The 20,449-nt window shown below is 40.8% G+C and overlaps 1 protein-coding gene across 3 annotated transcripts in view; it reads left to right on the top strand.

The window, feature by feature from the left end:
- The window catches only part of SBF2 (SET binding factor 2), a gene marked incomplete at its 5' end in the record, with an annotated part of 353,908 nt that overhangs the window by 325,538 nt on the left and 7,921 nt on the right, over nt 1-20,449 (top strand). For 2 of the 3 annotated variants that reach the window (XM_014581887.1, XM_014581886.1), the window contains 4 exon segments: nt 13,277-13,403; nt 15,797-15,924; nt 16,721-16,954; nt 18,312-18,416. In XM_014581887.1, the coding sequence (XP_014437373.1) occupies nt 13,277-13,403; nt 15,797-15,924; nt 16,721-16,954; nt 18,312-18,416 (594 nt within the window). 3 annotated transcript variants of the gene reach the window in all.

The raw sequence follows: 20,449 nt of genomic DNA, 5'->3' as shown, positions 1-20,449 counted from the left end.
TGACATAGTTAAATTCCCAGGACCCTCACTTTCCTAGGGATGAACTACATAAATGGCTGGTATTGTCACTTACAAAGGTTCTTGAACTTGAGGGAACTTATGTTGAGAAATGAGGTTTATATTTTTTATTTTTCATCTTTTTCTTTTTTTTTTTTTTGGTTTGCTTTTGGTTGTGTGCACTTGCCAAAGAGAGACAAAGAGGGGAGAGGAAGAGAGAGAGAGAGAGAAGTGAATCTCTCCCTAGGGGAGATGACTACATCACAGCTCTTTCTCCTCCACTCTCCTTTTGGAATTTTGAGCATGTACACACATGCACCTGGCATGTTTTTCAAGTCACCAGTCCGGGCCTCAAACTGTACAGTTGGTGTGGGATCCAGCTGCCTTAACCACCATACCACCTGACTGGCCCTGTTTTTTATCTTTTCCATTTTTGAACAAACTTTTTGAAGTCTACTCATACTCATATGCTACATGGATAAAGGCTAAAGAAACTGTGATACATCCATACCATGAAACTCGACAATAAAAAGGAATAAACTATTGATGCATAGCAGCAACCTGAACGGATCTCAAGAATATTATTTTGAATGAAAAAGAAAAAGCAATCACAAACGGTCACATACTCTGTGATTTGATTTATATAACATTCTGAAAACAACAAGAACATGAAAATAGAGAATAAATTATTGGTTCCCAGGGTTTTGATAGTGGAGAAGAAGGGAATGGATGTGACTCTAAAAGAGTACCTTGAGAAACAAACCTGTGTCCATCCACTGGTGAACAGATGAACAAATACCAGAATATTCATATACTAGAATACTACTCAGTGAGCAAAAGGGATGAGATAATAATCTGTCCAACAACATGACGAATCTTATGATAATTGAAAGAACATGAGGTCATTGAATGATCTTATGATCATGATGAATCAGTGAAAGAAGCAAGGCAGAAATTACTGCATACTGTATTAGTACATTTACATGAAATTCTTTTTTCTCTCTTTTTTTTTTTCCCAAGAGAGAAATTTTTGCTATAGGGCACATGTGCCTGCCAGAGACAGAAAGCAAGAAATCACCCCCCAGGGGAAAATGACCAAGACACAATCCCTTCTCCATTTTCCTCTCAGGATTTTGGTTATGTATGCACACGCACCGAGCGTGAGATTAAGCCACCAGGTCCTGAACTCGAACCACAGTCGACTACGTGGGAATCCCGTGGTGTGACTATTACGCCATCTGCTGGTCGCTATGTGAAATTCCTAAAAAGGGTAAAAAGCAGTAGTAACTAACAGCAGGTTAGTGGTGAGACCAGTGGTCAGGGGAGGGGATTGACTATATGGCCATAAACACATTTTAGGGTTGGGGAACTATACTGTCTTCATTATGGTGCTGATGGTTACCAAACAGTGTACAGTGGCCAAAACTAATTAAACTGTACACTTAAAATAGAGACTTTTTTTTTTTAATTTACTAAAGATCATGTGTCCTCACCATCAAGAAGTAAAGTGTGAAATTGTGCTTCTCTCTCCCCCATGAGGAATGGCCATGCCGTTATCCCTTCTCCATTTCTCCCTCCTTCTGGGGTTGTGAACACATACACACCTAGTGTGTTTCTCAAACCACCGGGTCCAAGACTTAAACCACACAGTGGGCCATGTGGAATCCAGCTGCCCTAACCATCACATCACAGGCTGGCCCAGGAATATTTTAAATATATGTAAATTATCTTTCAATAAGATTGGAAAAAGTTTAGTTAGTAAGGCCAGCATCTCAGTAAACTAGAGTTCTAGATGAAGAAAACAATAACTATCTAGTTTCTTCGGAGAAGAATGTACCATTGGTTCCAGAGAATACTTATAAGTCTGGCTGCCTAGTTTTACAAAGCAGAGTGGGGAATGGGTCCAAGGAGATCCCAATTCAGTGCACAGGCTTTTGCTTATTTTCCATGTTGTTTTCAGTCTCAAATCTTATTGCTAACACAATTATGCCTGGTATTCCCGAGTCTAGAGTTTATCAAATTATTTTCCAGAAAATAAGCCTCTAATCTCTTGGTCATATAACTGTGGGGTAGGAAAGGACCTTAGGGTCTGAACCCTGCCTCTGTAGACTTTCAGATAATCCCCATTTTCAGTCCCCATCTCACCCCTGTGTTACTCAGTACTTGGGCCTCTGTGCCCTGAGCCTCGGTGACTTGCAGGGCAAATTAAGTTCACCAGTCATTCTCACCTCAGTGCTTCTCTCCCATCATTTCCTGCTAGTCTTCTCTTTTCCATCTTTCAGAAACTTGCTGAACTGTCTTGCCCTGCTATATAGTGTTCCTCCAATTCTCCCCACTCCCTTCTGGGTTTTTTTACCTTTTAAAACTTCCTTCCCTTTAATTGGGGGAGGATTTCAAGGGACTAAGCCTGTAGAGCTGAATTCGGCTTAAGTTTATGTACTGCTGCTAAACGCGTTAAACCTCTTAGGTTCAACTTGCAGAATTCTGCATGCCTAAACATTAGAGTCAGCAAAAGAATTTACTCACAGTCAGTATGAGATGGGAGGTTCTCATATAAGACACACTGTCCTCACAAATGAGTGCACCATTGTGTCCCAAAATGCCATGACCCTTGCTTAGAAGAATATAATGCTTTTATTTTATTGTTGAGGTTGGGTGGAAGTGGGAGTCTTCAGTATTGGAAGGTACCTTGTATTCTGTAAGTACTCCTTACATGGTATGAATAAAGCAATTTAACAAACTAAAATGAGGTAAACAAGCTAACATTCTTGTTATCTTTAGAATACATTACAGTAGATGCTAAAACTACAAAATGTCAAGGTAGGTAAAGCGACTTGGGATATATCTCTAATTCTTGATATATTAGATCGTCAGTAAAGTCATGGTGTATTTTCCTGTTTTTCTGTGCAAAAATGCATCATGACTTTCCCATCGGCCCCATATTTATTTTAGATAGTTAAAATTCAGATATTCTCTATAGAGAATCAGTTCTGAAATCAGAAATATAAATTGGCTTTTAGTGAGAGTTTAGTTATGTGTAGGTAAAGGCTTCACACACTGTAGAAAGTAATATTGCTCAGGACCTAAAGATCTCATGATTATTATTTCAAATGTAGCTGACCTGCTAACATTTTTAAAATTAGAATGTAAACTTCTAGAAATTTGCGTGAACCCTCCTTTAATTTAGTCTTTCGTACATAATAACCTGAGTGCAGACATGTCCTGGCAGAATGAGCATATGACCTTAATGGCGGTCTTTACGATAGGTATCAGCTTTGGTAAAGCAAATTATTCTGTGCTGAAAGGGATTGTTTATTCATTCAAAAACAGAGGAGTCTAAGAAGAGTGTAGTTAACAAATAGTGCTTCTGACTCTCGCTGACTTAATTATAAGGTAGTGTTTCATCATCTCCTACATTCTGGTTTGGGGCATTAGAAAATGCCTTCTTTGAATGCCTTTCAGATGAACACTAGTACTTTACATGACTCTGCCTTTTACCAAATAATTCGAATTAGTGCTGTCCTCAATCTCCTGGGGACACAAAATAGAGCCAAGCCCAGCAACATTTAAAAACATAAGTTCAAAATTACACAGCAGCAAGCACAACCTCCCTGAGTGGAATGTGCTCCCTGCTCGTTAACTATTCTAACATGCCAAGTGCCAGAGACAGTCACGGACAGATGCCTAGACTTGTCCATTAGCACTAATAAAGTTACAGAGAAAACAGATGAAGCACTGATCTTAAATTAGAACTGCCTCATCATATAAAAAGCCATTGTTTATGCCAGTATATCCAGGTGTCAGATGAATTATAAATGCTAGATCACTGTTTCATAATAGCAACATCTGGCAGGTTTTTCTGTTGCTCCTAAAAGAAATTGGCTTAGCTCACATGATATGATATCATTACAGGACACTTCCTTTTCTTAAAATAGTTGAGCCAAATTCAGAAAGAAAACACATCCAAAACACAAAGATGAAATTTCTACCCCAAATTTGTTTTAAAATATAAAACCAAGGGGGAAAATAAGTATACCGTGGATGAAAACATGAAGTATCTAACAAAGTACCCCGTTTGTGTCGGTGTCAGAGTAGATCTTTAAGAATATCCTAGCCATTTTTCATTATTTCCTACTTTTAGAAAAACAAATAACAGTTTGGACTTTACCTTCAAAGTTTGTTCAAATTGTAAATTGACTCACTCTGGTCTGTCTTTGTGATTCACTTGGTGGTTATACATGCCAACACTACACCGGGACCTATTCCAGAGATAAAAGCTATTTGAAGGGAAGAGCGCATGCATGAGCAGCTAAAGCTACCTCCAAGCAGGGTGGTTACTCTAAAATGTACCCATTAATATCGGCCAAATAGCTGCAGCCTGTGGCTTGATGGTATCTTCAAGAACTTCTGGTATCTGCCTGCTTGCTACACAATGGAAATGAGGCAAAAATTGAGATAACCCAAGTTATTTTATTACAAAGCAAATTCGTACCAAGGCTTTTAATATTTGAGCTCATATAACATGGGAGAATTTTTTACATCTTACGTAAAGTGATTGACAGTAGAAATTACACACTTAATGGTTTGTTACTTCTTAATTTGTGAAATAATAAAAAATTAATGTCAACTCTTTATTTTTCTAGGATGTGTCTAAATCAGACCAAGTTTTTTGCATGTTGATACTATCCTACAGTGTCTCTCTTTTTTTTTTTTTTTTTTTCGGAGAGGATATTTTTCTATAAGGCGCATGCACTCACCAAAAAGACAGAGACAGAGACAGAGAGACTGAAAGCGAAAAATCACCCCCCCGGAGGGATGGCCACGCCGCAATCCTTTCTCCTCCATTCTCCTCTCAGGATCCTGGGCACTCACACACACGCACACAGTGTGAGTTTAAGCTACTGGGTCTGGGACTCAAACCGCGGTTGACTACATGGGAGTTCAGTAACATAGCCATTACACTAACTGCTGGTCCCTTATAGTATCTCTTGTAGATTAATAATTTGTAATTCCTGAAAGCAGACACTAATTTTAATTTATTACATTTTATTCCCTAAATGTTGATCTTTCCTGGGATTTGAGTCATAGCTTATTTTTATGGGCCTTTAAATTTTAAAAAGTACTTAATGGCACCTGGGCAAAAACTAAGACCATATAAAATCATGTTTCTCCAAATTCCACTTCATGTTTTCTTCCTATAAATAAGTGAAGTTGGCAAGTTTTACTCCACAATGGAAAATAAAAGTAAAATGCCTCACATAGCTTAGTCCCTTAAATCTGTATATTTTTTATCTTCAGTAAGATAAATACAAAATTATTTTGAACATCAGATTCCAAATGATGCCCGAGGGAGACCTAAAATTCTATTCATCAGCATATTTTGAGGAATTACTCATATAGAATTAATGTACTGACTGAGATGCTTATTATTCCCCTTTCTACAGACTATAATAAGGATAAATTTATTTGAAACACACTTGCCTTTAAGCTCCTTTCATCTCGTGACCAGCAATAAAGACAGCTATTGAAACCAAAAACTATTCTTTGAGAAGTCTATCAAAATTAATAAACGTCTAGCTAGACTGATCAAAAGAAAGAAGACACAAATTACCAGTATTAAGAATGAGAAAGATGACATCACTACAGATTCTACAGATACTAAAAGGATTATAAGAGAATATTGTGAACAACTTTATGTCAATAAAATTGATTTTAAACGAAATGGACAAATTCCTTTAAAGCTACTAACTAACCCACTCACTCAAGGAAAAAATTTATAACTTGAATAGGCTTATGTTTATTAAGGAAATTTAAATTGTATTTAAAATCTTTCTGTACTGAAAACTTAAGGCCCAGGTGGCTTCACTGGTAAATTCTACAAGCACTTAAGAAAGAAATAACAATTCTATGGGACCAGCAGTTAGTGTAATAGCTATGTCGCTAGACTCACATGTAGTCGACCGCAGTTCAAGTCCCGGACCCGGCAGCTTAAACTCGCACTGGGCACGTGTGTGTGCATGCCCAGAATCCCAAGAGGAGAATGGAGGAGAAGGGATTGTGGCATGACCATCCTCCCTGGGGGGTGATTTCTCACTTTCTGTCTCTCTGTCTCTCTCTCTCTTTCTGGTGAGCACATGTGCCCTATAGCCAAAACCTCTCCAAAAAAAAAAGAAAGAAATAGCAGTTCTACAATAACTCTTGCCAAGAACAGAAGCAAAAGGAGCAAAGGGAATACTTCTCAACTCATTTCACAAGACCAGTATTACCCTGGCCAGACAAAGATAGTAAAAGACAACTATAGACCCTGGTGATCATAGATAGATTCAAATATTTTAAACAAAATATTAGCAGGTCAAATCCAACAATATATTGGATTGTCAAGAAAGTTATGATGCATTTTTGCATAGTAAAATGGAAAAATATATCATGACTTTTCTGACAATCTGATATAAAATATATATATATATACACCATGGTTAAGTAGGGTTTATCTCTAACCAGCAAGGCTGGTTCACATTCCAAATCAATCCATGTAATTTGCCATATTAAGAAACTAAAAAGAGAAAAACCATATGGTCATTTCATTAGATGCAGTAAAATCATTTGACCAAGTATAACATCTAGTCCTCATAATAATTCTCAAGAACCTAAAGATTGAAGAGGGAAGTCCTTCAAACTACTAGAGTATCTCTTCTTTAAAGATCTACAGCTAACATCATATTTAAGACTGAATTCAATTTCCAGATAAAAAGAAAATGTACTTTGATCCATTCCTAGCACCAGTATAAAAATTAATTCAAAAATACTATAAAACTTCAAGAAGAAAACATAGGAAGAAATCATTGTGACCTCGGACTAGGCAGAATGATCTTAGTTTCAGTACCAAAAGCATCATCCATTAAAATAAAAAATAATTGATAAATTACACTTTGTCACAATTTTAAAAATCTATTCTTCAAAAAACACTGTTAAAATGAAAAGACAAACCACAGAGTGTGAGACTATGTTTGCAAATCATACACCTGCTAAAGGACTTGTATCCAGAAAATATAAATACTTTCTAAAACTCAGAAAACAAATCATCTACCCAATTTTTAAATTATTTCTTTATTTAATTTTGTTATTATTACTTTTTTTTTGAGAGGTTTTTCGCTATAGGGCGTGTGCACTCGCCAGACAGACAGAGAGAGACAGAGAGACAGAAAGTGAGAAATCACCCCCCAGAGGGAATGGTCACGCCGCAATCCCTTCTCCTCCATTCTCCTCTCGGGATCTTGGGCACGCACGCACACGCGCCCGGTGTGAGTTTTAAGCCATCGGGTCCGGGATGCAAACCACGGTTGACTACATGGGAGTCCAGCGACATAGCCATTATGCTAACTGCTGGTTCCCTATTACTTATTTTTTAATTTGACCAAAGAGACCAAAGAGAAAGAGCAAGAGAAGGGGAGAGTGAGAAAGTGAGCTGCTCCAGGACTGGAACCACAGTCAGCCTTGTGGGATTCCAACACCTTAACTACCACGCCACCTGCCGGCCCCTCTATACCTATTTTAATAACTAAAGTTTTCAAAAACTGACCATCTTAAGTATTAATGAGAATGTAAAGGAACTGAAACTTTCTCTTTTTTTAAAAAAACATTTATCTATTTATCTATTTGCGATTTTCTGGCCACCAAGCTCAAGACTTGAACCACAGTCAGCCATGGGGGAGTCCAGCACTTAAACCACCATATCACCTGCTGACCCCAGAACTGAAACTTTGAAACACTGCTGGTAGGAATGTACAACCCAAATTTTGAAAAACAATTTGACCAGCCATGTGATTCAGCTATTCCACTGTATACAGTTACACAGGAGAATGAAACTTACATCAATACAAAGACTTGTACATAACTCTTCATGGCAGCTCTAGTTGTAATTGCCAGAAATATGGAAACAACCTAGTGAATGTTAAACAACTTGCATGTGGCCATAGAATGGAATACTACTGAGCAGTTAAAAGGAATGAACTGCTAATAACCCAACAGTGCGGATGGTTCCTAAATAATTACACTTAGTGAAAGAAGGCAGACATGGGACTGGCAGGTAGCATGGTGGTTAAGGGCGCTGGACTCCCACATGGCCAACCACGGTTAGAATCCCAGACCTGGCAGCTTGCTTTCTCACTTTCCCACCCTCTCTTTCTCACTCTGTCCCTCTCTGGTCAAATTTAAATAAATAAAAAATAAATAAATAAATAAATAAATAAATAAATAAATAAAATTAAGTAAAATAATTCTTTAAAAAAAAAGCAGACAAAAAAAGAGTACATACTTATGATTCCATTTACATAAAGTACTTTGCAAACTTATTTGTCATAACAGAAATGAAATCAGTGATTGCTTAGGAAGTGAGACACAGGGAGAGGCAAAAAGGGGCACAAGGAAACTTGGGAGTAATGGATGATTTGATCATTGTTTTGATTGTGGTGTCAGTTTCACAAGTATATTTATTGGGCCATCAGGAAAGTCATGACGCATTTTTGCATAGAAAAGTATGTCATGATTTTCCCAACAACCTAATATATATGTCAAAATTTATCAAATTGTACATATTAAATATGTGCAGTTTGTCATACAGCAGCTATATATTTAACATCTGTTAAAACATCTTGTCGTGGGACCTGCAGGTGGCATGGCGGTTAAGGGCACTGGACTTCCTCATGGCTGACTGTGGTTCGAGTCCTGGACCTGACAACTTTCTTTCTCACTTTCCTTCTCACTCTCACTCTGTCCCTCTTTGGTCAAATTTAAATAAATAAAGTTAAATAAAATAAGTCTTTAAAAAGAAAAAAAAAAAGAAACCTTGTCACAAACTAACCTCTAAATTCCAACTCACTCTACATATTGTAAGTCTTTAGGAGAAGCCTCTCTGGCCTGATTGTATTTCTTCTATTAAAACAATACTTAGTAAGTATGTAGGTTTTACATTTTGGGACCACTGTGCTGTGGTATGGCAGGAGAGTCTTAAGTGTCCCATTGAATTGAACAGTACCTAGAATATAGGACTAAATGGAGAGAGTGTGGTTTTGCTTGCTTACTAGAAATGTAAAGCACCAAGTTTTGTCTTTTGAATTGAGTTAGCTTTTTTTTTTTTAATTGCCAGAGGGCTCATACACTCACCAGAGAGAGACAGAGAAGGAGAGGAGAAAGCACCCCCAAGGGGGCATTGTCATACCACAGTCCCTTCTCCTCCATTTCTACGTCTTGTTGGGATTTGGGGAACACATGGACATGTGCCCAGTGTTTCTTTCAAGCCACCAAGCCTGATATTTGAACTGTGATCGGCCACGTGGCATCCAGCTCCTTAACCACCAAGCCACAAGGCCAACCCAGCTCTTCATTTCTTAATCTATTATGGTAGGTAGATACTTCAGAAAATACCAGACACGTGTGCGCCTGTACCCAAAATCCCAACAGGATGGAGAAGTGGAGAAGGAATTGCAACATGACCATGCCTCACTGGGGAGTGTTTTCTCCTCTCCCTTTCCATCTCTCTCTGGAAAGCACATGTGCACTCTGGTAAATAATTTAAAAAAAAATTTTTTTTTTAATTTTAATCCTTTGGGGATCAGCAGATGGCATAATGGTTACATTGCTGGACTCCCAGATAGTCATCCATGGTTCAAGTCCCAGACCTAGTGGCTTGAAACTCATGGGTGCATGTATGTGCACGCCCAAAATCCCAAGAGGAGAGTGGAGGAGAAGGGGTTGTGTCATGGCCACCCTCCCTGGGGAGTGATTTCTCACTTTCTATCTCTCTGTCTTTCTCTGTCTTTCTGTGAATGCATGCACCCTCTAGTAAAAATCTCTTTTTTTAAAAAAAATTTTTAATCCTTTGTTTTTTACTGTCAGATTCCAGATGTGTTACCTGTACCAGTCAACCCAGCATTCAGGTCAATTCGACTTTTTTTTCCCATTGAAGAAATTCTCATACACTATCACCTAAACTATTGATGAAGAATTAAAAAAACAAAACAAAACAAAAAAACTTCTGCGTCTCTCTTCTACTTCTAGTAGACCTGATCATTAACCTAGTTCTGGAGCAGATTTTTTCCAGTGCTAAGCAGTTAGCACACGCAGGTACCCCTGTGGCACGTACACAGAAGGGTACACGGACGAGTGCCCCCATGCACTCTCACCTGGTGCTATAAGCACCAGTTCTAGTTTCAGCAGGGTGAGCCAGCAGCCTGGGAAAAGTGTCTAGCATTTCTAACATAATTGTAGAGAGCAGGATTTGTGGCAAGGCCAGTCACTCAGTACAGTGGGCTGTGAAAGCATTTTTTCCACTTGTAGAGGAGGTTTGCTTTTTGTCCTAGTGTATGATCTCTTTGAAATGACTGTAAGTTCAACTTAAGGTCATATTCATTGCCATGTCCCTTCTTCACCTTAGAAGTGGATCTTCAAAATCTTATTCCAGAGCATATTATCTATCAGAATAATCAAAGAAAGATGCAAGTATGTAAGTGGTTTCCATGGAGAATAGTCATTGAGAAGAATGTTACTTGGGGGGGGGGCTTTGTTTAATAAAGCGTTTTTTAAAAAATAATCCCTTTTTTTTAAAAGAATTTTATTTATTCATTTATTTATTTTAATTTGACCAGAGAGAGAGAGAGAGAGAAGGAAAGTGAAAAAGCAAGCCACCAGATCTGGGACTCGAACTATGGTTGGCCATGTGAGAGTGTCCAGCACCTTGACCACCATGCCACCTGCTGGTCTTTAGGGTCATACACACACTTTTTCTAAACTACTTATTTTAATTTGACCAGAGAGGGGCAGAGTGAGAAAGATAAAGTTAGAAAGCAAGCCGCCAGGTCCAGGACTTGAACCACGGTTGGTCTGTGCCCTTAACCACCATGCCACCTGCTGGCCCCAATAAATGTTTTTAAAAAAGAGTTGTTAGAATGTATTGCAGAATGGCTCAGTAGGAAGGATCCTGACCACCTCTTCCCCTGGAAACAATGAGCCCCAGGTGCTGGCTGGTGGCTGCTGCAGATTTATTCCAGAGGCTGTTGGGACAGTCATCCTTGGAGCTCACCCTGCCTGAGCACACTGTTCATTTTCAGATGGTAGGAAACCAATCCCATTCTCAGCAAATCCCCTTCTGCCCCACCCACACTCTGTGTCCCCACCTCTCCATCATGTGCACACTGGCTCTTTTGACAGTGCCGTTGACTCCAAATCAGGAGCTCAGACTAGAGGGCTTTATATGGCATTAAAGGACAGGTTCAGGGGAAATCTGGGATACCTGAGGTCTGAGCGGTGCTTAAGAAAGGAGCCAGTAATGCTGGCGAACTCGGCTATGAGAAGAGAAAACCAGGCCTGCATTCTGGTGTGCGTACAAATCAATGGGGGCAAGCATCTGAATGAGAACTGTATTAGGGAACATGGCTGACCGTGGAGACAAACACGTAGAGAGCTAACGGCAAGGAATCAAAAGGTATTTTTTTAAACATGTTTTCAATTATGCAATGGAAGAAAGTATTGCTAATTATAATAGCCACTTAGATTAACTTATTTTAATGCCCAGTTATAATGTTGCAAATAGTAATGTTGATCTTAAATATTAGGTTGTGTAAAAGTCATGACACAGTTGTGCATAGAAAAACACAGAAAATACCATGACTTTTCTGACAACCTAATAGGTGTTTTATTGACTTACATTTTATTTAGTTGTAACTATAAACTCTCAAAGTATACTTCACCTTTATAATTACTTGCTTGGCAACATAATCACAGGATACTCATGGTATCTAATGCCTTCATTTTCACAGAAATTCATACTTAATAGAAATTTTCACTAAAGCCCGGAGGTGTGGCACACTACCCAGCTACTCAGAGCCATGTCAGGGAGGCAGCCATGGTGTGCAGGCCCACTGCGTTAGAGTCGAACACGCAATGCATCTTCCTAAAATCTATTTCTCATTACTTATGAGCTAAAGTTTTACCTTAGTTAAAAAGCCAAGAAGAAAATGTGGGGGAGAGACCTTTATTGTCACCTAAAACAAACAAAAAAAAGCAGGGTTCTAATCTGATGACAAACTTTGATAAATAAGTTATATCCAGATCATGACTTGAAATTCCTATTGGTCCATTGGACAGTCAGCATATTACACACGTCTGCTCAGTTAAGCTGACCAAGTGTGGGTCCACATTGCCTAATTAAACAGAGGAAAGTTCACTATTAGACAACCTACCTGTAGTGTTTAAGCAAGTAACATTGAGATTGGAACTTATCTCAACCAAACAAAATTCCTTAACTGGTTAGGAGAGATCATTGGAACAATAGATGTGAGATTGCCTGGTGGGTGAAGGGGTATCACAAGGTCATAGGTCAACCTTCTGCCAACTTAAGATAGCTCCACAGAGTCTGCATACATGCTTGTTTTCTGGAGTACACCATAGTTCAGTGACCACTCTAAGCATTCCAAGCTTTGCCTTGCCGTCTTCTCATTATTTCCTTGTCTAGTGACTTCACTTTCTAATTTTCTGATGAAAAATTAAGGTTCTTCCCTGATCCCTCGGCACTTTCTCTTTATCTGCTCTTCCATCCCACATTATTTCAAGGCTACTCCCTATAACTTGGCTCTAACCTCATACGTTCTTGCTTTTCCACTTAGGGCCTTCTTCTCTCAGTTATTAGCACTTTCTCTAAAATTTTCTCTATTGGCCCCTTCTGGATTGCCTGTAAACATGCACACATTATTGTCCAGAAAACATCTCTTGCTGTCCCCCTAAGCCACCACCTTCTCTGTCAATCCTTTTATTGCCAAACCTCTGTATAATTTTTCTTGTATTTCATACTGTCCATATGTTCCTAGAAAGAAAGAACCATAATTTACATCTGACAAGTACCTAGCATAGTATAATATAGTCTGTGTGACACAGAGCTTGAAGCTTAACAAACCAGCATTCAAATTTGGACTCGCTAGTTACTGCTGAATAACATTGGAGAGAGCATTTGATCTTTCTCAGCTAAGCTTCTTTAATTGTAAAGTGCGGATAATAATTTCTACTGCTGTGAAGACAAAATGAATTATGTTTGTATAAACTCCTATATGGTGTCTGGCACATAATGGATGCTCAGGAAAAGCAGATTCCCTTCCCACTTGCACTCATGGAAGGATTTCCGAATGAATGACCAGATGGCCTTCTGCATGTTTCCAGTCAGCTTTACTGGCATGGCATCCACTTCTTGTTCTGTTTGATTCTTAACTTCCTTTTACTTTGTGTATTTCAGGTTCACAACCAGTATCCAAGTGAGTTTGAATTCAATCTCTATTACTTAAAGTTCTTGGCTTTCCACTACGTGTCTAATCGCTTTAAAACATTTCTTCTGGATTCAGACTATGAAAGATTAGAGCACGGTACGTGTTTGTATGTCCTGGTTCTATCTTTTCTGTTAGTTTTGCATGTTTTTAATGAACACTCTAATGTAACTACTCTCAAGTGTGACAAGCTCAGTGTTAAGGTTTCACTCTGAACTGTAACATAAATGAAGAGCAGATAAGAATAATGCCCAGATTGAGATTATGTGCTATGCTAGCTCTTGGGGATGATGAGTGGTCTTTTTGGTAGCACCTTGGTAAAGTTAAATCTGCTTATACTACTTTAATATCTCAAAATATCACTGTTTCAGGAGAAATGTTTAGCTCAGTTTTTTTTTTTTTTTTTGAGAGGTTTTTTTTCACTATAAGCCGTGTTCACAGACGGAGAGAGACATAGAGGCAGAAAGCAAGAAATCACCCCCCAGGGGGGATGATCACGCCGCAATCCCTTCTCCATTCTCCTCTCGGACACGCCCGGCATGAGTTTTAAGCCACCGGGTCTGGGATGCGAACCGCGGTCAACTACGTGGGAGTCCAGCGACATAGCCATTACGCTAACCGCTAGTTCCCTGTTTAGCTCAGTTTTTCATCCCTGGTACACTCTGTAGGAAAACGTCTGCTCTTAGAGGAAGTCTGAAGAGCAGTTACAGCCTTGGGGCTCTGGAGCAAACAGACCAGGGTTAAATTCTAGCCCTGGGTTATCAGCTGAGGACTTTGGGACCTCTCTGAGCCTGTTTTCGCATTATTTTTTTTAATTGCCAGAGAGTGCATGTGCAAGACTAAGATGGGGGGCAGAAAGGAGAAGGCACCCCCAGTGGGGCATGGTCATGCCATAGTCCTTCTCGACTTCATCCTCTGAGGATTTGGGGGCATGCATGCACACCTGCCCAGCATGTTTTCCAAGCCACTGGACCAGGATTGAAACCACAGTCAACCATGTGGGACATGGCTCCCTTAACCAGTAGGCTATGAGGGCCAGCCCTGTTTTCTTATCCTTAAAATAAGAACAAAAACAGTATTCCCCCCTTATAATTTTTGTCCCCCCCCATTATAATTTCTTTTTATTGCCTGAGGATGCATGTACTCACCAGAGAGAGACAGAGAGAGAGAAAGCACCCCCCCCCCACTGGGGTATGGTCACACTGCAGTCCCTTCTCCATTTCTCCATCCTTTTGGGGTTTGGGGCATGCAGGCATGCATGCACACACTCTCAGTGTGTTTTTTAAGCTGCCATGTCTGGGACTAGAACTATACAGAAGGCTATGTGGGAACCAGGTGCCTTAGCTATCTTGCCAAGGCATGGTACTGTAAGGGTCATCTGGCTAACTCATTTTTGTTTTTTCAATAGAACTAAATTAAGCTCCTCTGTGAACTACCTTAGCAGCACACAGATGTGGCCAAAGACCAAGGCTTCTGCCCTAGCAGATGTTGGTTCATTCCATTAAAGGACCAGCAAGGTTGAGAGCAAGTTCTCAGAGTTGATGAACATTTGAATCACTAATATCTGGGGCCCATCCCAAAAGGTTTTGATGAAATTGGTCTAATATGAGACCGGAGCACTAGAATTTTTTATATCCTTTTTTTTTTTTTTTTTTAAGGTTTTTGCCATAGGGCATGTGGGCTTGCCAGAAACAGACAGTGAGAGGGAAAGTGAGCAGTCACCACCCATGGGGGATGACCACACCACAATCCTATCTCCTCCATTCTCCTCTTGGGATTTTGAGCACACACACACTTGTTCCTGGTATGATTTTTCAAGCCACCAGGTCCAGGACTCGAACTTCAGTCAGCCAAGTGGGAGTCTAGCATTGTAACCACTACACTACCTGCTGGTCCCTAAATCCCTTGATTCTTCTAATGTGTGATCAAGGCTGAGAATCATTACAGTTAAAAGGTAGAGGAGAAAACATTAATTAGTCTTGGGAAATAGAGAATTTCATGCAACTTTGGGTTTGAGACATTTTTTTCTGGTAAATTGGCAGAATGCTTCTTGACTTTTAACAGTGTAAGACAGCACTGTCCTTTTTAAAGAGACATGAAATTATGTTTCTAACTGAGTTTTACCAAATCAGGTTTTAAGTCCTTCCATTTTTCTCTTGAAAAAATGTGTAGAATGTCTTCTGGGATATCTGTGTGAATCTAGATATAGATGCAAAATACAGATTAGAAAAGAGTCATGATACACTGCTGACTGCTTAGGAAAAGCTTATCAGATGTTTTTCTTCCATTTGATTTGTTCCCATGTAGTTGTGAGGTTCATTCCTGCCTTTAGCTTTGCAATTATTTTCGACAGTTTCTGCATGTATGTTGCTGTTTTTAGAGCCGTAGAAAATAGCTCACTTTTTCATCTGCTACGTACATCATAATTTTTGACAAAATGTGAATTTATTTAACTTTCATTTTATTGTATTTTTTTGTTGTTGTATTTACAGGAACTTTATTTGATGACAAAGGAGACAAACATGCCAAAAAAGGAATTTGTATTTGGGAATGTATTGAGAGAATGCACAAGAGGAGTCCCATTTTCTTTAATTATTTATATTCTCCAGTGGAAATAGAGGTAGTGTATGAAATCATTTATGTTTCGTTTTCTGAATGTTCTCTATTAAAGTTTTCCTTGGTTGGAATATATATAAGCTATTTATGCCTGTTTTAGATATTTGACTAGGTTTGATAACCAAAAGCTATTTCAAACACTATGGGTTTGGATTGCAAAAGAAATGGAGACTGTTCCCAGAGCCCCCGTGTTTAGGTCCCCTGTCTGGCCCTCTTCCTGCACCTCCTAAGTGAGGCATACGGGAAACCAACAGCATGTGCTTAGATGCCCTCCTTCAGCTAAACTCCTGCCTACATCCAAGCTACTCATGAGGCTATTTCTCCAAGTCCGCCTTCCCAGCTCAACTGTACGTGAACCCCTAGACCTAAAGAGCGGCAAGAAGTAGCTGTAGGCAGAGTGGACAGTTGGGTTTAAGAGCTGGGGTATACTAGACGTTTGTACAAGACTCTGACAGTGTAGGATAGAGCCACAGTGGGAGGAGAAAGTGGTTAAGTCAAGGACCGGGAGCAGGGGCCAGGCCCCCAGTGCCACTACTTTCTGGTGTAGAATTCTGAGAGATCAAGAATACACTATTTGAACCCAGCCTTGCATGTCATTAGGAAGTTTCATTTGTCAAGGCAGACAGAAAGGAACATGTTTTATTTAATAGTTTATCTTTGAACTGTTTAGACATATGATATTTGGGCCTCCATTCATACTCTCACCCTGGGCCCTGCAAATGTTAGGAGCAGGCCTGTCTGTACACTTGGGGTACTTTGGGGTCAAGATGAAACTATATTTCAGAGTTTTCTTTAAACAGGCTCTGAAGCCCAACGTAAATGTCTCCAGCCTCAAGAAGTGGGATTACTATGTAGAGGAGACCCTGTCCATGGGACCGTCCTATGACTGGATGATGCTGACCCCCAAGCACTTCCCCTCTGAAGACTCTGACCCGGCTGGAGGAGCTGTGCCCCAAAGCCAGAGGAGGACAGTGTGGCCATGCTATGATGATGTCAGCGGTACTCAGCCTGATGCCCTCACCAGCCTTTTCAGTGTGAGTCAACCATTTGTGCACACACACTTGGGGTACCAGGGGCCCTGGAAACACATGAGGCCCCAGGAATGGGGCTAAGCTAAGACTGGTTTCAAACTTTTGACTGCCAGTCTTCTTATTCTGAACTAGCATTAAAAGTAGCACCTCTTGGGACCAGCAGTTAGCATAATGGCTATGTCACTGGACTCCCATGTAGTTGAACGCAGTTCGAATCCCAGACCCAGTGGCTTAAACTCACGCCGGGCGCCTGTGCATGCGTGCCCAAGATCCCGAGAGGAGAATGGAGGAGAAGGGATTGCGGCGTGGCCATCCCCCTTGGGGGGTGCTTTCTCGCTTTCTGTCCCTCTGTCTCTCTCTGTCTCTCTGGCGAGTGCACGCACCCTATAGCAAAAACCTCTCTAAAAAAAAAAAAAAAAGAGATAGCACCTCTGGAGTATGAAGACACCAGAGCAAAGGGGGACCAGGCTTAACTACTGGAAAGGAGTCTCAATAAAAGTGACTTTCTAGCATTACAGGAAAGCAGTTGAACAGATGGAGCAGTGTACTCCATCCAGCAGCTTCCCAGCTGTGTTAGCTGGCCAAGCAGCCAGAGTCAGGCCTAGGCCACAGCTTTTGTGGGTGCTTTGCTTCCTCTGGTCAGAAGTGTGGGTAGCCGATGGCCTGGTGGGAGTGCCGCCAGCTGCCTCCTGCAGAGGATATTCTGGAGCCAAACCTTCCTGGCAGTAACCACCCTGGGAAACGTTGAGCCCTGAGTTAGGTCACACAGTTCCTGAAGAGTCTCCTCTCTGGTTTCCTGAGCTGGAAGAGTATGCCTCAGTGCTCACAGTGTCACAGAGGCAGCTGCTATGATCTCCAGCTCCCCTGTCAGAAGGGAATCCACTTCCTCAGGCATTTCTTTGCTCATTCTTTCCACATCTGTTTTGAGTTATGAGAATTGAACAATCTCTCTATCAAGAACAAAGCAAGACTTCTCAGAGCATCATCACACTACTAGCAACACCTCAGCTTTTAGGGTTGGGACACAGGCCTAATGCTTGGGCCATCAGATTCCTGTGGGCTGCCCAAGAGTAAAGGTGTTTGGGATACACATTTCATCTCTTACTGTTTAAGCCATTCCGTACCAAAAGGCCTGGTGATATGTCCTAATAAATTAGCTCTACCACAGAGCATCACACCAGCCATGCACCCCCTACTCATCCCAGCCTGGGAGACCTGAGACCCACTGCCCACTTTCTTCAGCTGCCCTCTGGCCATGCCACTCACCTGGGCCCATCACAGAGGAAAAGTGACTCTGGAACACATCCTAATTTCTATGAAATATTGATCTGTTGGAAAATTTCTTTTTATTTCTTTGCAGGAAATTGAAAAATTGGAGCATAAATTGAACCAAACCCCAGAGAAGTGGCAGCAGCTGTGGGAAAGGGTAACCGTGGATCTTAAAGAGGAGCCAGGAGCAGACCGTGTGAGTTGGTGCAGCCCCTTCAAGAGCCCCTTCTGAGTTTTCTTAAGGAACTAGGTCAGGTGGAGCCTCTTGCCACATGTAGCAGGACCCCAGAGGCATGGGGTCATGGACAGGGAGGGGTCATGCCCCAGGGTCCAGGGCAGAAAGTTCCAAATGACTGAATACTTTTTGAGTGTCTCACTCTACCACAGTGACATAATACTTAGGTCTCAGGCCCAGATCCAGGGGAAATTACTGGGCTCTTTTCTATCTCAGAGCCTTTGTGGTTTCAGCTGATCATCTGCCACAGGCAGGAGGGGAGCACCGAAGTCATATCTGCTCCAGAGAAATAAGTGAAGAGTTTCTGATTTAAGGAAAATATATCATAAAAGTTGTTCAAAACCAGATAGTTGTTTTTCTGCTTCTATACCCATTTCTAGTTTCTGACTTAAACATTTATCAAGCACACAGTATGTGTGAGTACCTTTCTTAGTACTACATACATGTTCACATCCCATTTCATCCACAATGAGGGAGTGGTGTCCCACCTCATCATACATGATGGGACAGGCACAGCCACCACCCAACCCACATCAGGTTGCCTCCAAATACAACAGAAGGGAAGTTAGGACATATGTCTGTTCTGAAGAGCATTTCAGGAAGGAGAGGTCAGTGGGGTCAGATGTCACAGAGAGGTCAAGAAGTGCAGAGGGGAACCAGCAGTTAGCGTAATGGCTATGTCGCTGGACTCCCATGTAGTCGACCGCAGTTCGCGTCCCAGACTCGGTGGCTTAAAACTCACGCCAGGCACATGTGCATGCATGCTCAGGATCCCAAGAGGAGAACAGAGGAGAAGGGATTGTGGCGTGGTCATCCCCCCTCGGGGGTGATTTCTCGCTTTCTGTCTCTCTGTCTGTCTGGCGAGCACACGTGCCCTTATAGCAAAAAACCTCTCCAAAAAAAAAAAGAAGTGCAGAGGGTTAGGCCGTCAACCTCCTAGCTTAGTGGTGTGGTTTGGCCCTGTAATGAGAAAGCTGGATCTCACATGGCCAACCCATGTTCAAGTCCCAGTCCTATAAGCTTCACACGGGGCCAGGATATGTGTGCTTGGGATCCTGAGGATGGAGAATGGAGGAAAAAGGGACTAGGTCCCATGGTGGAAGGGAGGGGCTCAAATCTGACCACTCAGACCCTCCAGTCCTCTCTATTGCCTTCAAATGGGAATTCAGAAGCTATTACCAGGCTCCAGGTGGGAGATAACGTAATCCTTTTTCTATATCAGAAAAAGTTTCTTGATATCTTTTTTCTGATTGTGAAAGTGAAGTAAATTTATTTTTTTATTAAGATAATATTCAGAAAGTTATAAACTAGAAGACAAAAATCACCCATCATTTATAACACAGAAAAAATTACTATGCTATCAAATTTCTTTTTGTCATTAAAAACCCACAAATGAAATGGATTTACTATAGACACGGTTTATTTTTTGTTGTCTTAATTGCCAGAGGTGTTTGTATTTACCAGAGGATGGAAAGAGAAGGAGAAAGCACCCCCTGTGGAGCATGGTCACACCACAGTTTTTTCTCCTCAATTTCTCCATCCCATAAAGATTTGGGGCATACCTGCACGCACATGCGCCTGATATGTTTTTCAAGCCACTAGGGCCGGGATTCAAACCATGGTTGGCCATGTGGAGTCCGCTCCCTTAACCTAGACTATAGGACCAACCCAATAGATACCATTTTTTAAACCTGCTTTTTTTTTTTTACTTAGTATTGGCGTATATGTTCTTTCATTTATTACTGTGTATAAATCAACATTATCATTTTTTTAAGAATTATATAATTTAATCTATTCATTCTTTTTTTTTTTTTAATTTGACCAGGGAGAGACACAGAGAGAGAGAAAGGGAAAGTGAGAAAGCAAGCTGCCAGGTCCAGGACTCGAACCATGGTCAGCCATGTGGGAGTGTTCAGCACCTTAACCACCATGCCACCTGCTGGTCCCCAACATTATCATTTTTAATGGCCGACTAGAATTCCATTTTGTAGGGA

The sequence above is a fragment of the Tupaia chinensis genome, unplaced genomic scaffold (assembly GCF_000334495.1).
Source record: "Tupaia chinensis unplaced genomic scaffold, TupChi_1.0 Scaffold141165_1, whole genome shotgun sequence".
Lineage (NCBI taxonomy): Eukaryota > Metazoa > Chordata > Mammalia > Scandentia > Tupaiidae > Tupaia > Tupaia belangeri.
The sequence above is the reverse complement of the archived record's forward strand: the minus strand, read 5'-3'. Positions and strand labels throughout refer to the sequence as shown.